At 34.4% G+C, this 15,325-nt stretch overlaps 1 protein-coding gene and 1 non-coding gene across 2 annotated transcripts in view; one reads left to right on the top strand and one right to left on the bottom strand.

Annotated features, from left to right (window-relative positions):
* CCDC178 (coiled-coil domain containing 178) overlaps positions 1 to 15,325 on the bottom strand; it is a 372,754-nt gene that overhangs the window by 347,457 nt on the left and 9,972 nt on the right. The window contains exons 2-3 of the mRNA XM_087869978.1: positions 13,074 to 13,163; positions 5,978 to 6,117 (exon numbers count right to left, since the gene is read on the bottom strand). Of these exons, the coding sequence (XP_087726104.1) occupies positions 5,978 to 6,117; positions 13,074 to 13,163 (230 nt within the window). The remainder of the gene's footprint in view (positions 1 to 5,977; positions 6,118 to 13,073; positions 13,164 to 15,325) is intronic.
* Positions 14,997 to 15,103, top strand: LOC123776702 (U6 spliceosomal RNA). The gene has a single exon (XR_006775463.1). It is a non-coding gene; the product is annotated as a U6 spliceosomal RNA (small nuclear RNA).

Here is a 15,325-nt window from a genome sequence, read left to right as displayed (position 1 = left end):
ACAAAGTTTTAAAGAGAGACAGACACAGAGAGAAAGAGTATCTGTATGTATGCCTATACCAACAGATAGAAAAAACAATGCTTTATTTTCCTGAAGATATTTTCATTAGAGTAACAGGGACCAAATCCAGATTGTAATGAATAAATGAGCAACTGGGAGGTGAGGAAACAAACACTAAACTTAGGTAATCCTTTCCAGAAGTTAAGTAAAACAGAAGAAAGACAAAAAGGGATAAAGGTATGTGTGGGATTAAAAAAATTTTTCTTGAAAACAAGAGAAACATCAATATTTTAAATGCTGACAGAAGTGAGTTAAGAAAAAAAAAAAGGAAATCTTGAAGACAGATATGAACACCTGATGGAACAAGATCCTTAAAAAGCTGAAGATGGAATGCAGGTAAGGGGCGTAGCCACTGATGGGGGAAAGAAATTTTCCTTGGAAAGAAAAAAGTAATAATATTTATGGAAGCCAAGGATGTTCATAAGTGGGATAACAAGAGTTTGAAGTATTTCTGTTATCATACCTCCTATTTTCTTTGGGAAGTAAGAGATGAATGAGTAGTAAGGTAGAGGATTTGGAGACTTGAACAAAAGAGAGGACTGGAGTAGACACCAGAGAATACTAGAGAAAGTTCTGGTTGACAAGCAATAATTTTGGAACACTATTAAAGGATGCACTGAGGTTGGAAATAATGAATGTATAACATCTCAAATTGGGATTATTGTGTAATGTTCTCTGGCACTATTCAGCAGCCTGGGGTGTAGGAGTGGAGATGGCAGACCATCAGAGAGATCTCATCAGGGCTGGCATTTTGTCAGACTAGAAGGATGGTAGGATAAAAAAGCAAAGAACCAGATATATCAATTAGTGAGTGTTTTAAGAGATAAATTCATTAGTCAAGGAAGTAAAGGAAAATGGGGATGATAGAATGGGAAATAATGGATATTCCAGGATTTGAAGTGTCCTTAAGTTTCAAATGAAATATAATAGAATTAACAGATTTAGAGAACTCAAAGTATCAGAGATTTGGTCAGTAGGGTCAGAGGATTAAATATTACTTTTCAGAATTGAAAACATATACGAAATGGTGAAAGCACAGCAAAATTTTATAATTGGAATTATAAGCATTTTAACAGTCATATTTCTTTGGTCCTCATAGGTGAAATACTCTTGGGAATAGATGACACAGCATGGTGGAGAACAGGATGTTCTGAGATCTCAGACACACCTGTCTGAATGCTAGCTCTGCCACTGACTATGTGATCTTGAGGGAATTCAACCTCTGGAATCAGTTTCCTCATCTGTAATCGGGGATAATGGCAGTTTCTAACTCACAAGGTTTCTGTAAGGTTTCAATGAAATCATACATATTAAGTGTTTAATATAGCCTATGATATATAGTAGGCACCTAATCAGTATTAGTTTTATCACTTATTGAAAATAACATTATTTTTGTATAATAGATTCTTTACATCTTAAAGAATGATTTCTAAATACTTTCTGTCTATGCCATCCTTCCAAATCATAGTAACATTTTAATTATCTGTATTGATTAAATGAAAAAATTTTCAGTTCAGTAGAGATCACTCCAAATTAAATAAAGCCATCTCTAGGCAGTTTAGAAAAATAGGTGGAAGAAAAATAAAACAAAACCTTTTACTGTATGGGAAGATATCCACATAATTATTTCCATCATATTGCCATGTTTTCTCATTCCTTGTAAAAACAGAGAGAACATGTTCATAGTAACTCTACTTTAAAGAATATTCTTCTCAAAATTCAAAATTGCAATTAAACTGCTATGAATGCATGGACAAGCTTATGGCAGATTCATCTCTGCTAATCACAGGCTTGACAGTACTCATTCTGACTATAATGGAAACCACTGTGATTTAATGGGCAAAAGAACTATAATGGTTGATCCAAAAAAGACTGATCTTTCACTCATTTAATGTAGTCTATACCCAAAGGAGATGACAGCTTTACAATTACTTATAGAGCCTTATCTAATAAAAGATTAAGATGATCCTGGTTAAAACAAACAAGCATCCTCCCCAGAAGAAACCCCACAACCATCAATAGTAGCCCCCAGCCCTAGGAAACTAATCTGCTGTCCTTACAGCCTGACCTATATAGGACATTTCACATTAATGGGATCATACAATGGTGGTCTTTTGTGATTATGGTAATGATTACACAACTCTGTAAATACACTAAAAATCAATGAATTATACACTTTAAATGATAAACTTCACAATATGTAAATTAACTCAATAAAGCTGTTTTAAAAATTCAAGCAGTTTATAGAAAAACACAATTGACAATTTAGACAAAAGTGAAAAATCTTCAATTAAAAGAAGAAAAACTGCAGACCTAGAAAGGGCATCACTTTCTTTGTCTTTGACTCTACCCCAATCCCATCATAAATGTACCCCTTGCAGTACCCAAGAAAAACCCAACAGGTAAAGACAGTGCCTGGGACTACAGATAATGAATAAATAAAATTGAAAAATGTTAAACTCCTGCCAAAGGTACAATCAGCTGATAACCTTTATTAGATAAAATGCTTTTAAGTGGCAAAAATGTTCTGGAATTATCAAAATGCACTCAGACACACATTTACAACAATTTGTTATTTTCTCAAGAATAACTGTATACTTTAAATATTTCTGACACAAGTAACCTACTCTATTTGAAACTAGATTTTATGCTTAGATTTAACTAACTCTGAATGATGATCTACAGGAAAATATAATACATAATCTTTTCACAAAAACCCACATATGTTTACCTTTTTGGAAGTAACAGATCCTGGTAGCTTTTGTTTATCAAAAAATCACAAGCTATATTTTTTAAATTTCCTTCAAGTCCTATTTCTTAATCAAAATTTTCAGTAAAGACTATGAATGTAAAATTGTCTAACCACTACCACCAAAAGTTCATTTTTCCAAGTAATATTGGAAAGTTCTTTTCATTTTGGTAGTTTAGTCAGAAAGAAAAAAAAAATTCATCTTTTTAAATAAGATAGGTGGCTACCATTTCATTCCCAAAATATTAATTCAAATATAACTAAATATCTAATCCATAGTTGTGGTGACCTAAACAAAAAATATAGCATAAGAAACATAAGTAAATATACTCTATAAATATACTCTATTATCAGTTCAACGCCAGCAAATCTAACTACCAAATATGTAGTCAAAATAAAATAAAATGACATTTTATTAAATTAAGAAAATAGAAAAGCCTAAAATAAGCCCTGATTTCTTTTTAAAAAGGTTATGAGCATTAATTTCACAATTAATCTTTCAAATAAAGTTTATGTGTATATTTACTTGGTAACACCTTATCATCATTACAGTTTTTGTCTAGAAGTGTATTTCTCTGACATTGTTATTTGTGTATTTCATGTTGTCAAAATACCAACTAACTTTCTATGTCAATGAGAATTAAGGCCTTCTTTTGCCCTTAAGGATTATAAAACAGAAACTGAAAGGGGCTTTGGAGTCAGAAGGAACTTGATTTAAATTACCAATTCTAAAGCTTACTACCTGTATGATGATGTATAAATTACTTGACTTTCCTAAGTATTAAAATTTTCACCAATAAAGTAGGATTTCTGTGAAGTACAAATACAGAAATATGTATTTGGTAAGTGACTAGAAAATAGCAGATTTTTTTGTTTCCTTCTTTTCTTTCTTCTCTAAAAAACCTTAAGATTTTTTATTTGAGAGGGAGAGAAAGAGAGAAATTGCATGCACAGCGGGTAGGGGCAGAGGCAGAGGGAGAGAGAATCTCAAGCAGACACTGCACTGAGCACAGAGCCCAACATGGGGCTAGATCTCAGAACCCTGAGATCAGGACCTGAGCTGAAACCAAGTCAAATGCTTAACCAACTAAGCCACCCAGACACCCCTAGAAAGCAGCAGATGTTTGGTAAATGGTAGCTCTTACTGTATTGGGTGGACATTTATTGAGCACCTACTCTATGTATCAGGCTCTAAGCTAAGCACCAGAAGACAGCACTAAGCAAGTCACTCTGATGCTGGTCTTTATAAGGCTTTTTTATTTATTCAGCTGGCTCATTTTCATAACATATTTACATAAGAAAGGCTCCTTTTTTCAGTTTTCCCAAAGATAAGCTATAAAATATCTTAGTTTACTGTGTGAATTATTTTATTTAAGGTAATCTTTCAGCTGGCCTATTATCCATAGTGTTTAACAGTTTATCAACTGCTCAGAATCCCAAGTGGGATAAGGTAAAAAATGGGTTTTGATAACAGACAGTGGGTTCAAATCCCAATTCTATCTTGTGATCTTGAACAAGTTTCTCAACCATTTAAATTGTCATTTCCCCATCTATCAATTAGATAAAAGAATAACCATTTAAGGGGCACCTAGGTGGCTCAGTTGGTTAAGCGTCTGCTTTGGGATTGATCCCCACATCAGGCTCCCTGCTCAGCGCGCAGCCTGCTTCTCCCTCTCCTGCTCCCTCTGCTTGTGCTCTCTCTCTCTGTCAAATAAATAAATAAAATCTTAAAAAAAAAAAGAGTAACCATTTAAAAATAGTTTTGAGCTATTATAATTGTTAATACAGCTACTATAGTAGAGTTATGATAATCATGGCAATTGGAATTATTAAAACACCTAAAAATCTATTTTCATTATGTAAAAACACGCCTAATAATTAATTTAAAAACATGTGAAATATACAACATATCATATCAACAAAGATTAATTCTCTTCTTCTTTTTTTTTTTTTTTTAAAGATTTTATTTATTTATTTGACAGAGAGACAGCCAGTGAGAGAGAGAACACAGCATGGGGAGTGTGAGAGGAAGAAGCAGGCTCCTAGCGGAGGAGCCTGATGTGGGGCTCAATCCCAGAACACTGGGATCACGCCCTGAGCCAAAGGCAGACGCTTAATGACTGCACCACCCAGGCGCCCCAGATTAATTCTCTTCTATCTACTTAACAATATTTCTCAAGGCCCAGGACACCATCAGACCTATGACCCACAAAGCATTTTCTGAAAAGGTATGCTGATTTAGAGAAACAAAGAAGAAACAAAGATAAATATAATAAATATAAATATAATACCAATATAAAATTACATAAATAATAGTATAGAAATAACAATAGCTAATATATATTGAGTACATATCACATGCTGGCATTTTGTCCAACACAATGTCATTATCTCCATTTTTATCTAAGGTCACAGAACATGTGGCTCTAAAGTCTGCAATTTTAAGGACTGCACTCTAATGCCTCTTAAAGTAGACATGGCCCTACATCATGACTGCCCCGTCATAACTTTCTCAGAGCCAGATCTAATAATGGTGGTGAGGGAAGAGAAATAGGACAGACAAACTTATCCTCCTGCTTGGGCAATCTAACTGTGTACTAATTGTTCAGAATAATCTGAATAAAAGGTATGAGAAGGTACTTATCATTTCTAAACCTGAAGATAACCGAAAGTTACAGTAATGTCATATTGAACTCCCTTAAGAATAATAAAGGCAAATAAGTTAAAAAGACAGAAAATCATTACATTCTCTTTCAACAGACCTATTATTATTTCTTTAGAATAAAATAACTCATTAAAAAGGGCACGCTGTCCTTTTATACACCAATTTACACATCTAATCATCTAATCAGTTTGGTGTCCCTAAAAACGATGTAAATGCTAGTCATTAATTTACTAGTCAAGTTGGCTTATGGAAATTACTACTTAGCATGATTGCCTCCGGATAAGGAACAAACAGGTAGGGAAAAAATCTATTTAGTAAAGTCATTTCACCTTTATGAAGTGAGACTATCAAAAACATGTCTAGATTAGTAAATTACACAACTGAGCAAAGATTCTATAAAATATTCCAAGTATCATTAAAAAAATAACTCCCTGGGTTCTTTAAATAACAGCCCTTTATAGGCTCTATCGAGCTTACAAAAATGTTAGCATTTTAAATCTTACCCGTTTCAAATGCTCTTGTATTTTAGATTCCAGATCTTCAATGTGCGAAATCATTTTGTTGACACATGGTGCTGGGATGTTTACTAAAGCACAGCTTTGACGTCGACATGGATAGCTAAAGTAAATGCCTTTATTCACCCCTTAAAAATAAAGCAGACAGGAATTAGTTAATAGTTACATACAAAATAGTAAACTGTGACGTTCAGAATATGCAAAAAATATTCTGCTCTATTAATACTAATACTTTTAAATTTTCTTTAGTAAACAAATTGATAAATATTTCAGAAAATATGATAATTATGATATTAAAATTATATAATTATATAAAGTATTCCATAACATCATGAACTAAACATTGAAAACAATTAAGAAAAAAGGCAGAAAACCAGTTAATCCAATTGTTTCTAAATATTTCCTGAATCACTTAAAAAATGACTTTGAGATATATTTTAAGTTCTCCCTTCAAAGAGAGCCCATATCTTCCAGTGTAAATAATATCCAACCACTCATGCATTGAAGAAGTTCTTCTTTAAATCCAGCATGAGTTTCTCTTGCTGAGAAAAAAAAAAATAAAAGCCAGTCCCCTTCATCCTTATAATAACCTCATTTTCTACCTTCCATTTCTGAAAATTGGAGTCTCATGCAAAGAGTGATTGATGTTCCCACTATAGCTTTCAAGTTGTACTCATCATAAAATCCACTCAGTCCGATGTGCCTCAGTGATTCTAATCCTGGCATGTCCCGAACCAACTGAAGGTTGCAGAAACACAGCAAAGTTGTCCATGAAACTCCACCAAAGTGCTTACTTGCAGTCCTTTTGCCTCTAAGGACTCTATTGGGCTGGATTATAGCTGCAATCACTGATCTTAAATGCAACACACAATATAGGATTGGTGTCTCAGTGAGAACAGTGTGATGTCCTCATTTCAGTTGACCTTGAAGAACATAGAAGTTATGTTGTTGCCTCCAGACCATGCTTTTTTGTTTCAATGCCAACCCAGAGACAGCAAATACTTTCATTTAAACTGCCATCTTTTAAATAGCTTTTAAATAAAGTCTCATAATACCCCTTCTCCAAAAACACGATCTCTGTGAAAATAGCATATCTCTTTCACTTATATACAAAAGTGTTTACCCTATCCCATATATTACATACACACACATATATATATATATTAACATTTTTAAGAACTAAAAACATGTGCTAATCATGGAACTATGGTAAGTACTTTCTGATTCCACATTTTATTTAATCCTCACAACAATCTTATGAAGTGGGATTATTATCATCTTGATTTCATATATGAGGAACAAAGGGTTAGAGAAGTTAAGTTATATAATGTGTCCATTTCTACAGAGCTGATAGGTGAGAGAGCTGAGACTTGTACTATATCTCCCTGGCTTTGGAGTATAAGCTGTACTATGAAGTCTGTTTTTGTATTTTTAAAAAGATAGCAAAATAAAGAGAAGCAGTCCTAAAAACATATTTCAGGGCATCTCAAATGTTTTGCATTTTCATGTGTTTTTGAATTTTGATTGTTCTTTCAAGATATCAGTCCTGATACTGTATCTTAGTTTGCTCTGACTGTACTCAACACATGAATTTGCTATGAACATTTTGTGTGTTATATTCCATCTTTCCTCTTTAGTTCATACATAGATATGTATTTTCATCTCCATAATAGTCATAGGACTAAAGAACAAGCTGGTGAAAATTACATATTGATCTCCTATCCAAATATCTTGATAAGAGCATGTTGTCCTTCCCTCTAGAAATAAAGTTTTAATACACATTTAACAACCAGGCAGTTGTCCTTATACGCAAAACATTTGTTTTGCTTCATTAAATGGAGAAAACAAGGATAGTAATGACTCATTTAACATTTTTCTGTATGTGCTACTCTAAACCTATTATGTGAATACTAATTAATTTCCATAGCACCCCATGGTGCTATGATTAACATTTTACATATGGTAAAGTGGAGAAAATGATATACTATGAAGTTAAAATTTGCACTAAAAGACATGTAAAAGACATGACATATAAGTAGCACAATGCAGAACCAGAATTTAGGAGCTATCACTGTTTTTATTCTAATACATGCACAGTATAAGTTAAAACTTTCCTTTCTGTTTCTTTTTAATTCTACCCAGCTTAAAGAGACACCCTAGATCACTGAAGTAGATGTCCAGGTTCATTCATTTTTTGACTGGAGTGATAACTAACTATGCTTAAGTTAAAACTACTCAGTCTCTAATCTCAGATTTCTCACTTAATAAATGAATGGGCTGGTGGGGTGTTATGTAAAATCCTTTTTACCTAAAATTTCATGATACAACTAATTAATGATTTTAGTCACACATATTGACAGAGCTCCTCCTCGTGAAGCCTGTGCACAAATGGTCAGGGTGAGTCTATTTTCTTTTAAAGATTTATTTTGAGGGGGGAGTGGGGAAGAGGGAGAGAGATAATCCTCAAGCAAACATCCCGGTGGGCATGAAGACAGACACAGGGCTCTGACCCCAGGACCCTGAGATCAAGACCTGAGCTGAAATCAAGAGTCAGACACTTAACTGACTGAGCCACCCAGGTGCCCCCCAGGGTGAGTCTTTAAAGACTTAAGCTCAGGCAATACTTTCATCCTCTCTAAACATCTGCCCAACTTTAACTTCCTTGCACAAAATTAATGCCTAAGAGGTAAGTAAGATCTCCCCAGATCTAGGCTACAGTTGAGGTGTGTTGAGGCTCTGCAACATGAAACTTCCATTTAAGGAAAAATATGGACTGGCTGATTATGTGTGCAAATGAAATAAAAATACTGTGTTCATAAATTGCCAACTCTGCTTGCTCAGTGAATGTGACCCTTATGTAATTTATTCACCCAGACAATTCTTCCTTCTCTCCTGCTTTTAATATGTGGTTCCTTTATGTCTATCACCCCAATTATTGTAACATCCCTTTATCTGAACTCAGCACTCAGGAGAAAACTTCTCTCAACACAGATTTGTTTTTCACATTCTGTTATCCCTCTTAAAATTCTGATTTTCTTTCCAAAATGTAGAAAAAGTCAGTGCTCTCAAGTGTAGTAATAATTTTCTACTCCTTGCAAAGCCTGTCTGATGAACAGAAAGTACTTTTAATTTTTTGTTTTTACAGAAACAAAGCTCCCTTTAGTTTTTGTTACACACTGGGGGGTTTGGGGGATGGGGGGGACCTTTCCACGATATTAGAGTTACTTGCTTTTCGTTGAAACTTACAACATTGAAACTTATCACTGAATACATAAAATAATACGCACGACTCTAGAGTTGGACATAACTACGGACTACATCTACTCTAACCACTACATAAAGGGCTCTGTTCTATGTTCACTTATCTCCATTCCCTTCAGTCTTTCAAAATCTGCAACTTCAATGTATTTAGTTTTGCTTCCCTTAAGTAATCATACGTCTTCCTATTACTGTCTGGCCACATCCTATAGCTATTATCTTATACTAAGTTTTGCTTTGACTAACAATTCTTTTCAAATGAGCAATCTATACCAGCAGCCACAGTATTCTCACATCTTGATCTCTTCTTCAAACTGCAATTTCTATGCAACTTACATGGCTCTTTCCCTATGAGGAATTCCTGAATCTTTCAGACATCTGACTCTACCTGTCGCATTTTCTATCCCTTTATTAGTATCCAGCTGTGTCACATTTATCTGTTTCCCCATCCACCTTCCCCATGAAGTTCTGTATTCTTTATGGAGAGAAACTATGTTTAGTGCCTTAAAAAACTGTTGAATGAATGAACGAATGAATGAATGAATGAAAAAATCCCTCTTTTTTTTAACTTTATCATGCTGTAACCTGGCTTCTGGTCTCTCAACTTTATGAAATCTTCATTCACAAACCCCATTAATCAGTATATCCACTAACATCTGTGAAGGAGAAACTGATATAGATTCAGTCTTCCAAGTCTGGAAAAAATATGTGAGACAACTGTTTTCAGACGTTAGAAAATAGGACTGCTAGCCTTTGATTCCCGAGAAAGGAAAATTCATAAGGTTGAGCCCCGCAATCACCATGCTCTCTGCCAAGGGACAATTTTTCAACTACAATATACAGATCCGGGGGAAGAAAAGAGCACAGAAATCCTGCTGAGATAAGGGGCAAAGACTAGTACCATGGGTAATGGAGACAGAATCTTCAGGGCAGGGAACTCAAAAGGACATAGCCTGCAGAGAAGGGCCCCCAGAAATCCTTGTGAGAGTGCTCTCTGAACCTGTAGATAAGGGTTAAATGGTACGTGTACGCAGAGCAAAATTACCTGAAGGTTAACAGAGAACATATGCTATGGGATTGAGAAAGGAACAAAAACACTAGAGGTTGAGTGGTGTTGGTAAAAGAGTATTGGCGAGGGATGGGGAGAAAACCTTAGAAGTCCAGTACTGACAGAATGCAGAGATTTCATCAATGCCTCAAAAACACTCTCTTGTGCTACAGCTTAGAAGGAAGGACTATATATTAGAGTAAGAGCTCCTCTAGACCCACCGAAGAAAGTTTAAAATCAAGCTATAATATAATATGTGACAGAGACAGAATTTAGCGAAATAAGAGATTGGTAAATTTCTTGTGTGTGAATGAAAAACAGGAAAATGTGTTTTAAAAGTCTAGGAAAAAAAAAATCAATAGAAACTGAAACCAAGTTGGCCCAGAAGCTATATACAGAAAAGATTTTAAAGTAGCTATTATAAATATATTCAAAAAGGTAAAGAAAAAATATGTTCAAGTAATTAAAGGAAAATATGTCCTTAATAAGTGAACATATTGAAAACAATGAAACTATGAAAACTATGAAAATGAACCAAATGGAAATTCTAGAAACGCAAATATGAAAATTTAAATTAACAAATATATTGGTTGGACTTAACAACAAATGGACATGATAAAGACTCAGCGAATGTGTAGATGAATTGATAGAAATCATGCAATCTAAAGAACAAAAAGAAAAATGAAGAAAAAAGAACAGATCCTCAAAAAACTGAGTGACAAAAATCAAATAATCTACATGTATAAGGTTAAGGTTCTTCAAAAACAAGAAATTTGGAGTGAAAAATATTTGTGGAAATAATGGCCACGTTATTTCAAAATGTGATGAAAAAACACTTCCTTAAATATCTAAGAAGCTCAGCAACTCCCAAACAATTAATATCAAGAGAACTAACTACATCTCAGAATATCACAGTCAACTTACTGAAAAACAATAATAAAAAGGAATTCTTTAAAGCAGCCAGAGAACAAAAGGGAACATGACATAAAGGGAACATGCATATGAATAAGTGCTACATTTCTCATCAGAAAAAAATGCAGGCCAAAATATAATAGAAAAATGTCTTTAAAATACAGGCAGGCAGGCAGGAAGGCAGAAAGGAAAGAAGGAAGGAAGGGAGGGAGGAGAAACATTAAAAAAAATAATAATAAATTAGACTTCATTAAAGACAAAATACTCAACTCCTCAAAAAGATATTTAAATGAATGAAAAGACAAGCAAGAGAATGGGAGGAAATATGATTGGAAAGTTAGAACATGATTGGAGAATTGAAACTTTTAGTCCCATTCCAGACCTCCAGGGGAGGGGGGGAGCTGCAGGTTGAATCAACTGCCAATGTCCAGTGATTTAATCAATCATGCCGATCTAAAGAAGACTCTATAAAAACCCAAAAGGACAGGGTTTGGAGATTCCAGGCTGGTGGACATGTGAAGATTTGGGGAGAGTGCAAACTCAAAGAGGGCATGGAAGATCTGTACCCTTTCCCCTACTTTTACTCTATACATCTCTTCCATCAAGCTGTTCCTGAGTTATACACTTTTCTAATAAACCAGTAATCTAGTAAGTAAAAATGTTTTTCTGAGTTCTGTGAGCCATTCTAGCAAACCCAAGGAGGGGGGTTCATTGGAACCTCTAACCTATAGTAGTTGGTCAGAAGCACAAGTGATAACCTGGGCCTTTGATTGGCCTCTGCAGTGGGGGGAGGGGAAGCCTCGTAGCACTAAGTCCTTAACTTGTGGGATCTGACTCTATTTCCAGGTAGACAATGTCAGAACTGAGTTGAATTGTAGGACCCTAGATCATATCCAAGAATTGCTTGATAGTGGGGAGATCCCATGCTCACACACTGGAATTGGGTACAGAACCTTTTAATTACCTTATGCTATCTCTGCTATTATTCTATATAGCCATTCTTTTTTGTTGTGTTGTGCCAATTGGTGTACAATTATATTTTATCTGGCCTGCAAGATTATACACTCCATATAAGGGTCATTTCTTAAATAACTCTATATCCTACTAGCACATGTATATTCCAGTGTCTTAAATTAACTGTTTCACAAACCAATCATTTGATGTTTTAAAAAGTTTGTCCCAAACTAAGGCAATAAATCCTAAGCCAGGAGATTAAAATTCTAATCAACATTTCTGCTGGAGAGAAATAGATAAAGAATCAGAATGTCACCTTACCCCAATTTTATCCTGTCAAACTGAAAATCTCCAGAGCAGAAGTTTACCAAAATCAAGATTAGAATTTTTTGATTAATATAGAGTTCTTCACCAAAATAAGCTGAAAAGAAATAAGCATGAGTCCCTATACATGAAATCTATGCATTTTGTCATCTCTTTCTACCTCTTTCCATATACAATATCAGAAACACTTACAAGAGCTAATGTTTTATGGATTCTTAATTCTGAATTTCACATGATGAAAATATTAGTCCTGCTTCTTTTTTCTTCTAAGAAACATACCCTCAATGAACTGGAAAGGATCTAGCACCTGCTAGTCTTAGCATAAGCAATACAGAAAATGTTTATATTAAAAATTCAAATTTCTGAAATTATAAACAATTCTTATAGCCTAAATGTAATTAACAGTATATTATTAATAAAACAGATTATAATATTGTATTCTTAATATTATATATAATTACTATGTTAACTATTAGTGATATTTATAATTCATTTCTTAATAAAAATATAATATGGACATCACAAACTAATGCGCAAATGTAAATATAGCTTACAAAGATAACTATGTAACTTATACTCAGTCCTTACCTTCAGTATTTGTCATTTTATTTTCATGAAAAATTTCAATGTCTTCCTTAGGGGCACCAAATAGAACCAAAGCTTGTGATGTGGCATTGTCTTTTAAAAAGAAAACAAAAATTTCAGTGAGTAGTTAATATACATTTTTTAAATAAGCAAAATAATTCGTGAAACTATGTTGTAAAAGTATTGTCCTTGCAAAAGCAACTATAATTCAAATATTAACCAAAACCCACAGTAGAATGTATTTAAATGTTTTCTATGGTACTTCAGTTGGCTTAACTCTCAAAAGAAGGTATTCAAAATAGCATTCATCTACTAAAAGCAAACATCGAGAAACTGTCCAGAGTGGCATCACCAAAACAATGGAGTAGGAGACTCTAGTCTCCATCCTACAATAAAGTTCAATAATTAGATGGTTATGAACAGACAAAAATAGTTCTGGGAGAACTCAGGAATCCATTCAACAAATTCCAGCAACACAGTGGAACAAAAAAGCCCGTGAATAACCTCACAAAAAGGGAAGGGAGACAGTTTCATTTTGACTGCATCATCCCACTCACCAGGCCAACACTGCTCAGCACCAAGAGGGAACACTCTAGCTTGGAATAGTTTCCCTCATTGGCAAAGGAAGAACAGGGTGAAAGAACAGCTTCCCCACCCTTTTGGGACACTGCACAAAGGACCTGCTCTGGTTTCATCTTACCCAGAGACAAGCAAAGACAAGATTTACGGAAATGGCTTCGAAGAAGGAGGAAGGACAGAGGCTACCAATATAGTCATACAAAGAAAGTGATCACAATTCCCAGTGGCCTGCTCTGTGGAGGAACCCATGACTTTCGCCAGCAAAGTTTTTCTTCTAAAATGAAAGAAAAAGTGTTTCCAGACAAACACGAAGTGAGAGAATTTATCACCACCAGACCTGCCTTACAAGATATGCTGAAAGGTGGGGCGCCTGGGTGGCACAGCGGTTAAGCGTCTGCCTTCGGCTCAGGGCGTGATCCCGGCGTTGTGGGATCGAGCCCCACATCAGGCTCTTCCACTATGAGCCTGCTTCTTCCTCTCCCACTCCCCCTGCTTGTGTTCCCTCTCTCACTGGCTGTCTCTATCTCTGTTGAATAAATAAATAAAATCTTTAAAAAAAAAAAAAAGATATACTGAAAGGAGCTCTTCAAGCTGAAATGAAATGACTTTAATTAATAACATGAAAAGATTTGAAAAAATTAAACACGTCAGTAAAAATAAGTATCCATCAACTTCAGAATACTCCAATACTATAATATAGTGGTGTGCTAATCACTTAACTCTAGTATATAGATTAAAGAAATGCGAAAAATAGCTACAGCTGCAATCACTAATGGATATACAATATAACAAGATGTAAATTGTGACACTCAGAAACATAAAAAGGAAAGAATAAAAGGGTAGAGTTTTTGAGTATGATTGAAGTTGTTAATCAGCTTAAAGTATACTATTATAACTACAAAATATTTTCTGTAAGCCCTAAGGTAACCAACCAGAAAGTAAAACCTACAGTAGATGCACAAGAGAAAAAGAAGGGAATGAGAGTATACCACTAGGGAAAATCATCAATTCATAAAGAAAGACAGGATGAAAGGAAGAAATGAACAAAAGAAATATAAAATGGACAGCAAATAATCAACAAGATGGCATTACTAAGTCCTTACCTACAATAATCGTTTTAAATATAAATGGATTAAGTTCTTCAAACAAATGGCATAGAGTGGCTGAATGGAATTTTTTTTAAAAAGACCCAACTATATGCTACTAAAGACTTGTTTCAGATTTAAAGACACATAAAAGCTCAAAGTAAAGGGAGGGGAAAATATATTTCATGCAAATGGAAACAGAGATTAGAGGTAGCTATACTTCTATCAGACAAAATAATCCCACGTGTAATAGCATGAAAAAGTGCTTGCTTCCAGAGCACACATACTACAATTGCAACAATACAGAGAAGATTAGCATTGCCCCTGCACAAGGATGACACACAAATACAATAGCATGAAAAGAATAAAATACTTAGGAATAAATTTAACCAAGACAGTGAAAGATTTATACATCAAAAACTATAAGACACTGATGAAAGAAACTGAAGAACACAAATAAATGGAAAGATATCCTGTGCTCATGGATCAGCAGTGTAAATTTTGTTAAAATTCCATTCAATCAAACCCTATCAAAATCCAATGGCATTTCCCACAGAAACAGAAAAAAATCCTAAAATTCTTATGGATCCA

Source organism: Ursus americanus, chromosome 19 (genome assembly GCF_024610735.1).
Source record: "Ursus americanus isolate L20-20 chromosome 19, mUrsAme1.1.p, whole genome shotgun sequence".
In the NCBI taxonomy this organism is placed as follows: Eukaryota; Metazoa; Chordata; class Mammalia; order Carnivora; family Ursidae; genus Ursus; species Ursus americanus.
Note: the sequence above shows the minus strand (reverse complement) of the source record. Positions and strands in the feature narration are given on the sequence as shown.